Raw genomic sequence first — 16,053 nt, forward strand, 5'->3', positions numbered from 1 at the left:
CCCAACAACAGCTCCGCGGAGCCCCTGTACGTGGCAGAGGTTCTGCTGCTCTGCTCTAAGGAGTCTGTCCGCAACGCCTCCACGGAGTCAACCATATTCCCTAATGCCATTTGTACAGAAACAAACCCTGTATTTTCCCCTCCAGGCCCCCAACAACAGCTCCGCGGAGCCCTTGTACGTGGCAGAGGTTCTGCTGCTCTGCTCTAAGGAGTCTGTCCGCAACGCCTCCACGGAGTCTGCCAAGCCGTGCAGGGCGGGGGAGAAGGGCGAGATGGTGGTGGTTCCCATCATGCTTCACCTGATCCGCTCCATCAGCAGCGTGCGGCTCTACATCCCCAAGGACCTCCGACCCCCGGACAATCGGGAGAGCGTGCTCAAGTCCATACAGGTCAGGGGTCAAGGTTTTAGAGGTTAGAGGTCAAGGGTTAAATGGTCAGAGGTCTTTGACTTTATGTGAATTTACAATTTGTCTTCAGTTTCATGTGAATTTTTTATGAATTTTTCTCTATTTAATGAAAAAAGTTTTTTAAAGACTAGGAAGATAGGATAGAAATAGTCACTTTTTAAGAGAACTTCTGAAAAACAAGTAATCAACTATTCATAGCCTCTTATACTTGAGATCTTGTTTATCTTACAAGCTTAAAAATGTTGACATTTCCTGTTGTTTTTTTCTCCAGGAGGTCCAGAGAAGATTCCCCCACGGTGTTCCGCTGCTGGACCCGATAGAAGACCTGGGCATCAAGGACGACCAGCTCAAGACTACTGTCAGGGTGAGCAGGCGGGGGGTCTTAAGAAAGAACTGTGTAGATGTTTAGTCTATTCAAACTTCCTCGGTTTGGTTCATATTGTTCATAATCTCACAAAAGGCAAGCAAGATCCTCTTCATCTTCTCTATGTTAAATCTTCTCACCTTTTTATCACCTCTCCCTGATGTAGACCTTCTGGTCTGTCAGTCATCAGCCTCCTGGTCAGGTCTCTTCATGCTTGCCTATCCCATGTTGTTTCACAGTAGATTATGTTAAATCTACTATGCAGTAGATAAAAGCCCAAAATAAGACCTGAATTTGACTGTACATGCATGTAATACTATGCACTGTTTTTGTCTTTCACAGAAAATCAAGGCACTCTTTCTTTGTTTTATTACCAGTATATGAGAATGGCCTCCTAGGTTCAGTAAAATACCAAATTGAATGTATAGTCAGTTGAGACAATTGTTCATGAGCCTTGTTTTTGTTTTTCCACAGAAAATTGAGGCATTTGAACACCGTATGTACTCCCACCCCCTCCACTCTGACCAGAGACTGCCAGAACTGTACTCACTGGTGGAGAAAAAGGCACAGGTAAGGTTGGGTATTAACCTACATCTTGTATACAATTCAGTACATGTACTTTACAATTTTGGAACTGCATATCTCACTATTGTTGTAACAATATCTAAGATGTCACAATTACTTTACTTTACTTATATTTGGAACTACCCTTGAACATTACTAACTTAGTTAGCAGTACTGTAACAGCTTTAGTGCCCAGTGGAACCAGTCATAATTGCCCTGATGAAAATGACAGACGGCCATCAAGATGTCAGCTCTTGGTGCACAAGTGGTTGTGAATAAAGAACTTTGAGTGTTGTTATTCAATTAATAACGCTATGCATGGTAAACCTTCACGATATATTTACTTATATTTATAGTTTGGATAAAGACAGTCTTCACTTTTTTCCTTCCCCAGTTGGCAGGAGACCTGAAGGCAGCCAAAAATGAAGTGAAAAAAGTGCTCACAAAAATTATTTCCAGGTCTACTTAATCACCCATGCCTTAAGCCAAATATGTGCATGTTTTCTGTATAAAAGTACAAAATCACACACTACATTTTGTACCTTTCTTTTCTTGTTACAGTTGGCTGGAGAGCTGAAGGCAGCCAAACGTGAAGTGAAGAAGGCGCGTACGATTATCCAGATGGACGAGCTGAAGTGCCGTAAGCGGGTGCTGAGGAGACTGGGATACGCCACGACCGCTGACGTCATCGAGATGAAGGGGAGGGTCGCCTGCGAGATCAGCAGGTCTGCTGTTTGTTTGTTTATTTGTTTATGTTCATGCATTACCCATTAACTTCAGCAAGGTCTAACACACTGTACCGCCTGCAAGATGAGCAGGTGAGCTTGTTTATTTGCTTGTTTGTTTGATATATTCATGGATTTTACCTGTTAAGCTGCCTCAAAGTGTGACACAGTTTTGTACAGTACATAATATGATTTTTATTCATGACACCAAAAAGCCAACCTTACAGCAGAGATGAAACTCCATGAAAATTGACATTGTATACTAAGTTATTCTTGGCTAATTTTAACATAATATATTTGTTGTTTGTGTACTTTACTTCACATAGTTTCTCTCTTTGTATCTTTGGTAAGTGCAGTTGTATCCATGAATTTTGTATGCCTTGCAATGTTACCACATGATGTTTTGTTGAAATGACATAGAATTGTGAATGAACTACAATGTACCTCACCTTAGTGCTGGTTCTCCACAATAATGATACCTGTATTCCCCTGTATGACAAAAAGTTGATTTTTCCTCCCCAGTGCCGATGAGCTGCTCCTTACTGAGATGATCTTCAACGGAGTCTTCAATGACCTTGATGCTCACCAGTGTGTGGCACTTCTTAGTGTCTTCGTCTTCCAAGAAAAGGTGGGTCTTACAATGTCAGGCCTGATACTAAAAAAGCTACAGTAGGATTTCTTTAAGTCACTCCAACAAATTTGGTTCTTTTAAGAAAAAAAGGACTCAAGATGATGAATTGTGGGAGGTAGGAGTCAGGAATTATAATGATGACAGTACAGTCAAACCTGTACTAGCGGTCACCTTTGTATAGTGGTCACTCGGCCATAGCGGTCAGTTTTTGCCGGTCCCTTGAATTTTTCCCATTGACGTAAGCATTAAGAATCGTGTCTATAGCGGTCACTGTTCAACGCGGTCAGCGGTCACCCCATTCCGGTCCCGCCGGCATGTAAACACCGCCGATTGCGGTCGCGGCTGGCCGTAACCCGCTAAGCACCACGGCCGTAACACCACCCCACCTCGGGCTACGACCGTTATGATTCTTGTGATAATTTTCCGATCGCTACATTACTAAAATGTGAACTGAAAATTAAACTCCATATGTGTATGAAATAAAGGAAAACTGGCTTTTGACACGAAGTTTCTGCGGTCGCGGGTGTGATATCTGCGTTTTCCCCAACACCAGTGCCGTGCGTGCCGCATGGAGCTTTCAATGGACTCGGCCGCTCGGCGAAGATTACGGCAATTATCTTTACAAAAAAACTTAAGACTATCCATATTTGGTTTCTCGATTCCTTGAAATGCGTAGATATGTGCATAGCTTCCGTTTTTCATGGGCATAATTCAAGAAATTTGGCTCGAAAATGCGTTTTTAATTTTTCCAAGATGGCGCATGTTAGCTGCAGAGGGAGGTCAATCGGGGTCATCGGAGACTCCACTGTTATGGAGGTAGATACACCGAGTTTTATTTAACTTCATTAGCGTCAAATGACGTAATTACATTATGAAAACATTTGAAATACATTACTACAAGTAATTTTAGATGTAAATTTAACACTGTAGTGGATATTTTAGAAAGATATAAGTCTGAAAGGAGAAAATTTTCTGTTGACTACCACATTGGCATAATGGTAGAGGCAGACAACCCACGCGGGGAGAAACCCAAGCCGTAAACAAAGGAGAGTTTTCGCTAAGTTTTCATGTTCAAAAACGACCAAAAACGGAAAGTAACTGGCAACTGACGAACAATTATTTTGCTGTCAACTAAATAGACAGCATCTTGGTACAAAATAACTTATTTACGTGGTTGGAATTCGCTGTGGCGTATGTCGATCGCGCGAAGCAAGTGTTCACCAAAGAACAAAAACATGGCGATGTCGTTCTCTTCCACTTTTCGACTAACAACAACGACAACTACTAGTAACGTGGCGATTGCGGAGAAACGATGGCGAAAGCGGAAAGACGCACGCCGAACTTATTCCAAAAGGTGGAAGTGATCGGACTGGCAGAGAGAGTGAGCTTGAAGAAATCGTCGAAACCTGAGCTTAGAAATGAGTTTGCAGTCAATAGAAATTTGTTTGGAGTTGAAAGTTTGTTGCTTGATTTGCTTTCTTTTCATTAGCCACATGTAGTACTAGTATGTACACAAGAACAGTACTGTAAATGACAACCAATGATTTTGTATGTTTTAATGTGAATGGTTTCATTGTCCCAGAATAGATGAACTGAATATGTTGAGTGTATGTATCTTTGATGTCAAGTTAATGTTTCCATGCAATATTTCTGTATTTCTTTTTTTTTCAAGCAAGTACAAAATAAAGTACAACTAAAGCAAAAGAACAACAAATTATTGAACTAAGACATGTACATATAAAAGGGGTTTACCTTTGCAAATGTATGTATTCATATGTTTCAGAATAAAGACATCACTGTTGGTACTCAAAGCATGTGGTCCCGTTTTTTTGGGGGGGGGGGGGTCAACTAACCGGCTGTTTCTCTATAGTGGTCACCTGGCCATAGTGGTCAAATTTGGCCAGTCCCTTGAGTGACCACTATAGGCAGGTTTGACTGTATCTGTGTTGTAAAATTATACTAAAGTTTTCTTCACACAATTTTTTCTCCTTTTGGGGGGAGGAGGGAGGTTCTTTTTCCTATTTCGCTTGTTCTCTTAAGTTTTTGTGCTTTGAATTTTACAATGGGACTTTTTTCCTTTGCAATAGATGGGAAAGGGATTCTCCGATGATTATTTTGTCCCCTAAGTTCATTGTAAAATTATGCATATTGACGAGGCTGTGTTTTACTCCAGGCTTCAGAGATGCCCAGACTGACAGAAGAGCTGGCCGGGCCCCTCAGACAGATGCAGGTTTGTTTGTTTGTTTATTTGTTTATTTGTTCATTATGATGATTTGTCTTGTATAGGGCTATGTGGAGTAAACTATTTACTAATTATGTAGCGTAGCCCAAGCTGAGACAGGCCAATGAATGATGATGATGATGATGTTTTCAGTCAGTATTTCTTTGTGTCATTCCACAGTGTCTTCTTCCCTGCCAGGAGTCTTAGGTCTCTGTCACACAGTGTTTCTTTGCAAATCTCATTTTTGTTAAAGTTAATTTTATATCCACCCTCTCTCTAGGAGTCAGTGAGAAGGATTGCTAACTTAAAGGTAGACTGCTTAGGGGAGGCCAATATTTCAATTGAGGAGGAGGAAAAGTTAATTTTACATCCTCCCCCACTTTAGGAGTCAGCGAGGAGGATAGCTAAGGTGTCTGCGGAGGCTAAGATGTCACTTGAGGAGGAGGAAAAGTTATAAGTTATTTGTTTAATTTGATATGGGTATTGATGACGAATCTACCCCCACTTTAGGAGTCAGCGCGGAGGATTGCTAAGGTGTCTGCGGAGGCTAAGATGTCTATAGAGGAGGAGGAGTACGTGGAGTCGTTCCGCCCCCACATGATGGATGTCTGTCACGCCTGGAGCAAGGGTGCGACCTTCGCTCAGATCTGCAAGATGACTGACATCTTTGAAGGTTAGAACCTTTTCTTCTTGGTGGAGCTGGGTTGAGGAGTTCTGAGTTCATGATTTTTTCCGATTTTGCAGTCACTTCAGGTTGTTCTGCAAACTTATTACTGTTAACAAATAATTTTTTTTCACAGAATTTCTTTCTTCTTTCATCACCTGACACCACCATGAACAAATAGTTCCCAAGCTTGAACATTTTTCTCAGACCGCGACCTTTTGCTACTGCAAAGATTAAGGGAATTATGGTTACTTCCTTGCATGTGTTATTGTACAATCATAAGGCTATCCTTATGTTAACAATACAGAATCTGACATACTGATATCTTTTTAGAGCAAGGGCAGCAACATAACCAGAATATACAGAGTTCACATTTGAGGTCACATACAGAGTGACCTCAAATGGGACATACAAGTAGATTACATGATCAGCGCCTCAAACAGAAAACTGTTCCTGTTACGCCGACTGAAGAGGTTTGGAGTTACTACACAAGACCTCACAACCGTCTACATCGTCTACGTCAGACCCACTATGGAATACGCGGCACCGGTGTGGCACCCGGCCCTGACCTGTACACAGTCTGCAAGACTAGAACGACAACAGAAACGAGCATGCAGAATCATCCTGGGCACAGAGTACACAGACTACACCTCAGCACTGTCTACACTGAACCTTGACTCCTTGGCAGAACGACGTACTCACCTATGCCTCACCTTCGCCAAGAAACTCCTCAACTCTGAATTCAGTGACTGGTTACCCCCATCCCGTAAACAGATATCCGGCAGAAACACACGTAGTGCGAACAAACTGGACATTCCCATCTGTAGAACAGCTCGCCACAAAAACTCTGCGATACCTTACATGACAAACTTGCTGAACAAACACTTCAACTGACAATCTGTAAATACCGACGTGACCTCATGAATTGTATTATATATAATAGACTATACAAGTTTTATCATATTTATTGATTTTAAACTGAATTTGATTGTCTACATGTATTTTAACTCCTTAGCGTTTTTAATCTATTTCATTGTAAATACCTGTCAATTCAGACTTATTGTCTGCAAGAAGGTGTGTGAATAAAGTTTCAAAGTTTCAAAGTTTCAAAGAATGTCTGACATACCTGAAAGAAGCAATTCAGTGTCAGGTGTCTTGGGACTTCTTATTAAACAAGACATAACTTTTGAAGCAAGTTTCATAGCAACATATTGAAGACATACTCATTACTCTTAAGTAAGACTTGAATAAAACCTTGACAAATCAGGCTTGTTGGCAGAATTTACAATTATATGACAAAGAAACTAACTTAAAGATGTACACAGTCTTGTTGCTTGCTACAACTGATCAGGTACATTGTAATTTGTAGTCTCTGGAGTCTCTTATATGTTGTATATGTTTCAAATATTAATGTCCTGTAAAACACATGATAGCTTCAGTCCTCATACTTCAGGTCATGTAAACTGTTTCAGTGTTTTCTTGCATGCTTTGGTTTAGTTACAGTGACACTGTCTAATGGTAGTGTAATGCTTCTCATAATGGTTGAGAGAAAAGCAAAATATGGTTTATGGTGAGTTACTGGTCATTCAGGCAATGTTCAATTTTTTTATCAATGGATGATTTCTGTCCTGATGAAAAACCTGCTTTGCCATACACAAGGCTTGTTGGAAGTGCCTGAGTCCTCTCTTGTGATCACCGAGTTTGTACCAGGCTCCCCCCAGGTTCATGAGTGACACGGCTATGTCAGGATGTGCTTTACATGGACTGTACATACTCCTGCGCATCTGCAGTGCCTGTTCATGGTAGCTGATTGCTTTTCTGTGATCACCCAGTTCACACCAGGCTGACCCCAGGCTGTCGAGTGACAAAGCAATGTTAGGATGTACTGCATTCTGACCATAGATAGTCCTGCGCATTTGCAATGCCTGTTCTTGGTAGCCAATAGCTTTCCTGTACTCACCCAGGTGGTACCAGGCTCCTCCCAGGTTGTTGAGAATAGTAGCACATTGAGGATGTGGTGTACTCGGACCATAGATACTCCTGTTCATCTGCAGTGCCTGTTCATGGTAGTTGATTGCTTTTCTGAAATCGTCAAGTTCACTACAGACTAACCCCAGGTTGTTGAGTGTGGCAACAATGTCAGGATGTTCTGTACTTGGACTGTAGATACTCCTTTGCATCTGTAGTGCCTGTTCATAGTAGCTCATAGCTTTTCTGTAATCACCCAGATTACGCCAGGCTTCTCCCAGGTTGTTGAGTGTGGAGGCAATGAGAGGATGTGCTGTACTCTGACCGTAGATACTTCTGTCCATCTGTAGTGCCTGTTCATAGTAGCTAATTGCTTTCCTGTAATCACCCAGGTAACTCCAAGCTGTCCCTAGGTTGTTGAGTGAGGTGGCAATGTGAGGATGTGATATACCCTGACCATAGATGCTTTTGAGCATCTGCAGTGCTCGTTCATAGTAGCTGATTGCTTTCCTGTAATCACCCAGGTCGTGCCAGGCTCTCCCCAGGTTGTTGAATGAGGTGGCAATGTCAAGATGTGCTTTAGTCTGACCATAGATACTCCTGCACATCTGTAATGCCTGTTCATGATAGTAAATTGATTTCCTATAATCACCTAGCTCTTTCCAGGCTGACCCCAGGTTGTTGAGTGAGTAGGCAATGTGAAGATGTGCTTTACTCTGACCATGTATATTCCTGTGCATTTGCAGGGCCTGTTCATAGTAGCTGATTGCTTTCTTGTAATCACCTTGTTGGTACCAGTCTGACCCTAGGTTGTTGAGTGAGGTGGCAATGTAAAGATGTGCTTTAGTCTGACCATAGATAATCCTGTACATCTGCAGTGCCTGTTCGTGGTAACTGACTGCTCTCTTGTAATCACCCAGTTCACCACAGGCTAACCCCAGGTTGTTGAGTGAGGTGGCAATGTCAGGATGTGGTGTACTCTGACCATATATACTCCTTTGCATCTGCAGTGCCTGTTCATAGTAACTGATTGATTTTGGGTAATCACCTAGGTTACCCCAGGCTGACCCCAGGTTGATGAGTGAGCCAGCAATGTCAGGATGTTCTGTGCCCTGACCATAGATACTCTTTTGCATCTGCAGTGCCTGTTCATGGTAGCTGATTGCTTCCCTGTGATCACCCAGTTGTTGCCAGATTCTTCCCCGGCTGTTGAGTGAGGTGGCAATGTCAGGATGTGCTGTACCCTGACCATAGATACTTCTATGCATCTGCAGTGCCTGTTCATAGTAGCTGACTGCTTTCCTGTGATCATTCATTTTACGCCAGGCTCCTCCCAGGTTGTTGAGTGAGTCGGCTATGTCAGGATGTGCTGTACCTAGACCGTAGATAACCCTGTGGATCTGCAGTGCCTGTTCATGGTAGCTGATTGCTTTCCTGTAGTCACACAGTTCATTCCAGGCTGACCCCAATCTGTTGAGTGAGGTGGCAATGAGAGGATGTGCTGTACCCTGACCATAGATACTTCTGTACATCTTTAGTGCCTGTTCATGGTAGCTGATTGCTGACCTGTGATCACCCAGGTTGTGACAGCATGACCCCAGGCTGATGAGTGAGGTGGCAATGTCATGATGTGCTGTACTCTGACAATAGACACTCCTTTTCATCTGCAGTGCCTGTTCATGGTAGCTGATTGCCTTGCTGTAATCACCTAGATGCCCCCAGGCTGACCCCAGGTTGTTGAGTGACATGGCAATGTCAGGATGTTCTGTACTCTGACCATAGATACTCCTGCGCATTTGCAGTGCCTGTTCATTGTACCTGATTGCTTTCCTGTAATCACCCAAGTGGTGCCAGAGTCCACTCAGGTTGTTGAGTGAGGTGGCAGTGTCAGGATGTGCTTTATTCTGACCATAGATACTCCTGCATATCTGCAGTGCCTGTTCATGGTAACTGATTTCATTACTGTAATCTCCTACCCTGTGATAAGCATTTCCAATGTTACTTAACAGCTTCCATTTGTCACTGTCATTCCCGACCACTTTCGTCAGGGCCTCATGATAGCAGCTGATAGCCTTCTCAAATTTGCATAACTCATAGTACATCATTCCTTGTACCCCTGGGGAATTGTCGTATAAATCTTGGCCAGGGAATGAATCAAGAACAGGCTCCTTTTCAGACCATTCCTGCAGAACACTTTTCAGAGGAACTGCTGTATGATAGTACCTGAAAAGCTGTTGGTCATTTGGTAGGTGGAAAACTGGTATCACTGCACCTGTGTGCATGTCATTGCTGGTTTGTAGGAATGATTCCTGTCCATGCTGTCCTGTTTCCATTGAGGCCAAAGCTGACAGGTTTTCCTTCTGTCCACCATTTGCGATGTACGTTCTGAGCCTGAGTTCTGCTGAGATGCTGGTAACCACTGTCAGGTGGTGTGCATTGTTGGGACTGATCACTTGTTGGTTTTCCATTTCTTCTATTGTGTCCCAAACTCTGGTAGGTATGATGCCTGAAGACAGTGCCAAGCAGTCCACTGCTACAGCTGGGAAGCGATAGATTTCTTTCTTTACATCAATCAGCCTTGCTGTAATTGTTTCCTCATTGCTGATCCTTTCTGTATTTTCTGTCCTTATCTCTTGTGCCAGTTGTTGAGCCATTTTACCCCCATCAGCTTGCAGTATCTCCACTGTGTTGGTCATGTATTTGTCAATCAAATCCTGGTCCCCTGTTATCAGGCATGGGTTTCTCAAGATAGTGGAAAGGTGATATCCTTTCTTTAGGTATACTGTGACATCCTTTTGTAGCTTGGAAACCATGTTTTGTGGGGTGCAGATGAGTTCACTGGGTGGTTCATTCTTAGTTCCGTGCCTGCCCAGTGGAGTCTTGCTTGCCTTTGGCATGGAACCATCAAATGCAAACCCACGTGGTGTAACAGAGTCATAGTACCAGTTGTCAAGTGGATTTTTAGAGTAGAAGTCATTGAGAGATTTTATTCCCAGTGCTGGGAGAATGGTTTCTCCCAGGTTGACCACCTTGAGGTGTAGGTAGTGGGTGAGGTTACGGAAATACACAAGACATTCTTCACTTTCCTCTTCTACCAAGATGGCAAACTCCAGGTCTGAGTATGGAGTTACCAGTCCTGTGGCCTGTGAACCCAAACCCATCAGGGCATACTTACAGGGAGGGGGACCCATTAACCCAATACACTCTTCTACAAGCAGGCTGATGAACTCCTTCCTTTGTTGTGCAATTTTCTCAAACAGCTGCCTGACAGCCTGAGCTCGTTTTGCCTCTATCTCTCTGACACATGGGTCGTCCTCATCATGTACATAGGGATCCAGCTGCTGGTCAATGGCTTTCATCTCCAGCTTGATCTGGTCCCGCATCTCCTTCAGCTGTTTCTTGTGTGTTTCTGTGTTATCTTGAGCTACACAATCAACAACTAAGATACATTTCAGAAACAACTTCTCTACTTCTCTAAAAGCTGTTGCTAAGTTACCATTGAGGACTTGATCCTCTGACCTGGCTATTGCTGCATTGTAGAGTGCTGCTGCTTTGACAAAGTCTCCCCCGTCTCCTGTCTGCTGACCTTGCTTACTGTAGACATCCCCCAACTTGCACAGGGGCTCCACCTCTCTCTGGTACTGCTGGGCTGTGGGGTCTGGGGAGAAACAACTTCATTGTTATGGATATCATATCTGAGGTTTTCTTGAAAAAATGTTAAACCTACCGGTATTACATGTATCACAAACTAGTGAGGCTTGCTAATTTACAAAGGATTTACCCCAGACCCCACAGGCCAGCAGTACAGTTTCATGTTTATCATATACTAGGTTTCCCCCTTACCTCTCACATGTACTGTCTTGAGTGCAGCTGCAAAGTGCTGCTCTGCTGAGTCCAGGTCTGTTCTGGCAAGGGAGGAGTCTCCTTTCTTAAGGTGGTTGTTGTATTCTCTGAAAATAAAAAAAGGCGACTTGAGTTATTAGTGTTTGGAGACTTATTACATGTTATCATAATATGAACATTTTAATGCTCTATAATATTATGAATGAATGTTTTTTTTTGCATAGTGACTTAAAATCTAAGTTTCTAGGACATGTACATGTATTTGAATTACCCACCTCTCTGTTCTGCCTTGATAGTCCTCAGTTACAGTAGTGTTCCCAGAATGGTGCCACATGTGTTGTTCCCTTTCTCTTGGTTTATTTGATGATGGTTTCTGTGTGATTTAAGTCACATTTGTCAATATAATGCATTGTACATGTATCTACAGTGTCCTATGTTGGCTTCTGCCACTGTCAATTGCTACATTGTATTCTGTAGTAGTGTAATAACTTATATTGTCTAATATATATATATTATGTCTGTATGGAAAGTAGCTTAATGTTTTGACTATAATTTTTGCAATAATTCTACATGGCTGCTACTGATAATTATAAGCTCTCACCTTTTTCACTGCTTCCCTGATCTTCTCCATGTATTGAATACGATGTTCCAGAGTCACTTTTGTCTCAGGATCTCCACATGTTGTCAGGGCCTTGTTGTACATGGCAGCTGCCTTGGAGAACTGGGATACATCAGAGGTTGTCTTGCCTTTCTCGAGGTAGAAATCTCCGAGGGATTTTAGAACCTCAAGCTCCAAGAACATGTCACTGTTCCCAATTGCAGTCACTAATGCTTCTGTGTAAGTCTGTTCAAAGGAATTTCTGACACTTCTGTCCAGTTTGTCACAAATCCCTGCCACCCTTAAGGCATTACTGTCAGCAGGGCCCCAGTAGTCTGGTGACAGCCACCGGAAGTGTGGACTGTACCCCTGCAGCAGCTGTCTGGAGAGTTTCTTCATGTAGCGGATACGATGTTCCACTGTTTCTCCCACGTCTGGATCTTTGCAGCGCCGTAAGGCAGCAGAATACAGGGCAGCAGCCTTGTCAAACTCTGCTGAATCTTTACTGAGCTTGGCTTTCTCAAGACGCAGGTCTCCAAGACTTTTCAGGACTTCTACTTCCATAAAGTCATCCTTTTTAAGAATGGCTTCTCTCAGAGCTTGTCCATACCCGAGTTCTTGTCCATGTTGACTTGTGAGGGACAACTCCAAGTTCTGTAGCTTTTCTACCAGGGAGGTTATGTTAGTGTCTGACATTTTCCCTTCGCATCCCAATGATTGGGCGGCACTCCTTAATAAAGGAAACAAAGTACATTTGCTAGTGACATTTTACAATGGAAATCATTTGAAAATAAAAATTTTGTTGAAAATAGAAATTGTTTCCTTCCATGCACTCGACCCATTAATTCAATTAAAAACCTATATGGTATATAGTGTAACAGCTTGTACTTTGATTGGTTTGCATCTAGAGGAAGCTTAAAAAAACTGTTGTGCCTTTAATTTATGAAGATAAGCAAGTCTAAATCTCACCTGGATATATGAGAATCCACACCTTTGCTCCTACCTGGGTAGAGACTTGTCTGTTCCTCCCTGTACTGGTGAAAGTTCTGGGTTTCACCTCTGAATTTTACTGCGCCACTGGGGACTTTCCATTATCTCATGCCTACGTCACCTGTTTTTATTATGACTTAGTTAATCATTAAGTAACATGTTACACCTTTGGCCCCTGGGTCCTGTCACAATCAGGCACAGAGCTTACTGTAGCCTCCTTTAAGTCTGTACAACTGGAGCTATTTTATTACTTTTATTTGTACTTGGTTCCTTAGTTCAGCATAATAAAAAAAAAGAGGACAAATAGAAGTGATACATTGCTATAAGATAAAAAATGGTAGGGCCTGTTAAGGAGGTTATACTTGCCAAAAGCTCACGGACACAACAAAAACTAGAGTGAGGATTATTCTGTAGGTCAATCATTTGCTGCTTGAAGTTTCACTGCTGTAACTTCCTAATTTGAGTCATTCTGGGGTCTGAATATACATGTACTTTTCATACTAAGTAAACTGAAAACACCGAGACTTAAACCTGTGTTTCCTAACAATTCTCCAGTGTCCCTGACGAAAGGTAGTGGATGCTACATGAAACATCTGACTGTTTACAAAGTTATTTCCAGTTGCTTGAGTATCTGTTTTTTGGCATGTATTATTACCTGGATGTCTAACCTTCATCGAAGTGAAAACACCTAGTCCTGATAGCGTTACATGTTTTAACCCATGCTGCAGTACCATCAGATTCTGCTAGGTGGCATTGTGTACCTGACTGTTCTTTTGTTATTATCCCCAGGAAGTATAATCCGGTGCATGAGAAGGCTGGAGGAGTTGATGCGAGAAATGTGCCACTTGTTAACTGTACTGCAGTACCATCATATCCTGCCAGGTGGCATCATGTATACATGGTTGACTGTTCCTCTGTTATTATCCCCAGGAAGTATAATCCGGTGCATGAGAAGGCTGGAGGAGTTGATGCGAGAAATGTGTCACTTGTTAACTGTACTGCAGTACCATCATGTCCTGCTAGGTGGCATTGTGTATACACGATTGACTGTTCTTTTGTTATTATTCCCAGGAAGTATAATCCGGTGCATGAGAAGGCTGGAGGAGTTGATGAGGGAAATGTGCCACGCCGCCAAGGCCATCGGGAACACTGAGCTAGAGAACAAGTTTGCTGACGGTACATTTTTGTTCATTTTTCTTGTCTGGATAACATTTATTTTCTGTAACTTACTCTCCAAGCAGAGGTTGTGGGGGAATGATCCTTATATTCTAATTAGCTTTTTATATATGGCCTGTTTTTTTGTCGCTACCCCACCAATGCTCATAGTCCCTCTCTGGCCAATCGTATACTCTATTTTTGCAATAGGATCTGCTTGGAGATTACTGTAACTTTGTTTGCAGCCTCATTTGTCAATGACATGTTTGTGGAAATGTTTGACACAAAGCTACATGTATATACTTTATTAGATGTTTGATGATACAATGAACAAAGAATCTGAGATAGTTTTTCTCCAAAATGTAATGCTTCATATTTCACCAAATCACTGCAATTTTGTCATGCTTCTGTTCTAATTCATTTAAATATTCACTCACTCACTCACTCAATCACACACACAATCACTCACTCACACACTAACACTCTCTCATCCACTCACCCACCCTCACTCACTCACCCACTGAATCAATCAATCAATCAATCAATCAATCAATCAATCAATCAATCTCACTCAATCATTTCATGTACATTTTGTAAGTATCAACAATAATCATTCCTTCAACAAGTGTACATAATAATTTAGGTAGTTGAAGGGTATTTTTCTTGTGTTCTGATCACAGTATTTCGTTTTGCTGTATTTCTGCAGGCATCACCAAGATCAAGAGAGACATCGTGTTTGCAGCCAGCCTGTACCTGTGAACATCACAGTGATCCTGTTGCTGTAGTTTTAGTACTTCATCTTATTGCACAGATTTAACTTGTATGTTCGTGGGTTTTGCCAAAAAAATCCTGAACTAAAAGATCTGATATAAATATATATCAAGATCAAATAGAGTCTGAGGGGAAAGTCAATGGCTTGGTTTCTCACAGTGGTTCTAGTTTTTTATTCATTGTTTATTCCTGCTTAAAAATGTTCACGAAGCAAGCAAGTAGATCTCTATGTACAGTTAGCAATACCACAAAACAACTTACAGGTTTAATTTGCTATTGTCCATACCACTGTACATGTGCTGTAGTTGTAATTGAGATGTGTAAAGTGTCATGGACAGTAAAAAAATGATTTCGTACATCTATATACACAGCTCTGAAAAAAAACAGTGTCATGTACATGTAATAGTCTGCCATTCTATTAATGTAGCCATTGCTGATTTTGTAGGACACTTCTTCTGAAACTAGGACACCATGTTACTGGATTTTGAATGAAACGTTCAAATAAGAAGTAAAATGTATGATTATGTATTTGTAGTCAAACAAATTGTATTGCTGTATTGAATAATTAGTAACTTTTCAATACAAGGCTTATTCTGTAAAATTGTTGTTTTTGTTATTAAGTTAAGTTAAGAAGCCACATCACACTGTTTAATATCTAATTAAAATATAATGCCTTCAATAAAACATAAACTTGATTCTAAACTATGGATAACTCTTTCCAAGCAGATATGGGGTGGTAGATTGTAACACCCCAACTGTCAGTAAGGCCTCATCTCCAAGCAGATATGGGGTGGTAGATTGTAACACACTGTCAGTAAGACCAAATCTCCAAGCAGATATGGGGTGGTAGATTGTAACACACTGTCAGTAAGACCAAATCTCCAAGCAGATATGGGGTGGTAGATTGTAACACACTGTCAGTAAGGCCTAATCTCCAAGCAGATATGGGGTGGTAGATTGTAACACACTGTCAGTAAGACCAAATCTCCAAGCAGATATGGGGTGGTAGATTGTAACACCCCAACTGTCAGTAAGGCTTAATCTCCAAGCAGATATGGGGTGGTAGATTGTAACACACTGTCAGTAAGACCAAATCTCCAAGCAGATATGGGGTGGTAGGAAATGTGTGTGGTGTAGGGCCTTATTTAGTCCT

At 41.9% G+C, this 16,053-nt stretch overlaps 2 protein-coding genes across 3 annotated transcripts in view; one reads left to right on the top strand and one right to left on the bottom strand.

The window, feature by feature from the left end:
- Positions 1-14,999, top strand: part of LOC109467068 (superkiller viralicidic activity 2-like 2) — a 26,678-nt gene extending 11,679 nt beyond the window's left edge. Inside the window, exons 17-25 of one of the 2 annotated variants that reach the window (XM_019764972.1) lie at positions 146-388; positions 678-770; positions 1,245-1,340; positions 1,896-2,059; positions 2,582-2,687; positions 4,864-4,920; positions 5,422-5,584; positions 14,046-14,150; positions 14,836-14,999. In XM_019764972.1, coding sequence (XP_019620531.1) covers positions 146-388; positions 678-770; positions 1,245-1,340; positions 1,896-2,059; positions 2,582-2,687; positions 4,864-4,920; positions 5,422-5,584; positions 14,046-14,150; positions 14,836-14,888 — 1,080 coding nt within the window. In that variant the 3' untranslated portion in view covers positions 14,889-14,999. Of the gene's footprint in view, positions 1-145; positions 389-677; positions 771-1,244; positions 1,341-1,895; positions 2,060-2,581; positions 2,688-4,863; positions 4,921-5,296; positions 5,392-5,421; positions 5,585-14,045; positions 14,151-14,835 lie in introns of those variants that run through there. The other variant, XM_019764973.1, reaches the window with a different exon arrangement.
- On the bottom strand, positions 7,429-12,813 carry LOC109467067. Its single transcript, XM_019764971.1, is given in 5 exon segments — positions 7,429-7,620; positions 7,623-11,201; positions 11,387-11,493; positions 11,662-11,759; positions 11,988-12,813. Coding segments are annotated over 5 exon segments (4,566 nt in total). The 5' UTR covers positions 12,681-12,813; the 3' UTR covers positions 7,429-7,531.
- Positions 15,000-16,053: the final 1,054 nt, after the last annotated feature.

The sequence above is a fragment of the Branchiostoma belcheri genome, unplaced genomic scaffold, assembly GCF_001625305.1.
Source record: "Branchiostoma belcheri isolate BF01 breed outbred unplaced genomic scaffold, Haploidv18h27 scaffold174, whole genome shotgun sequence".
NCBI lineage: Eukaryota > Metazoa > Chordata > Leptocardii > Amphioxiformes > Branchiostomatidae > Branchiostoma > Branchiostoma belcheri.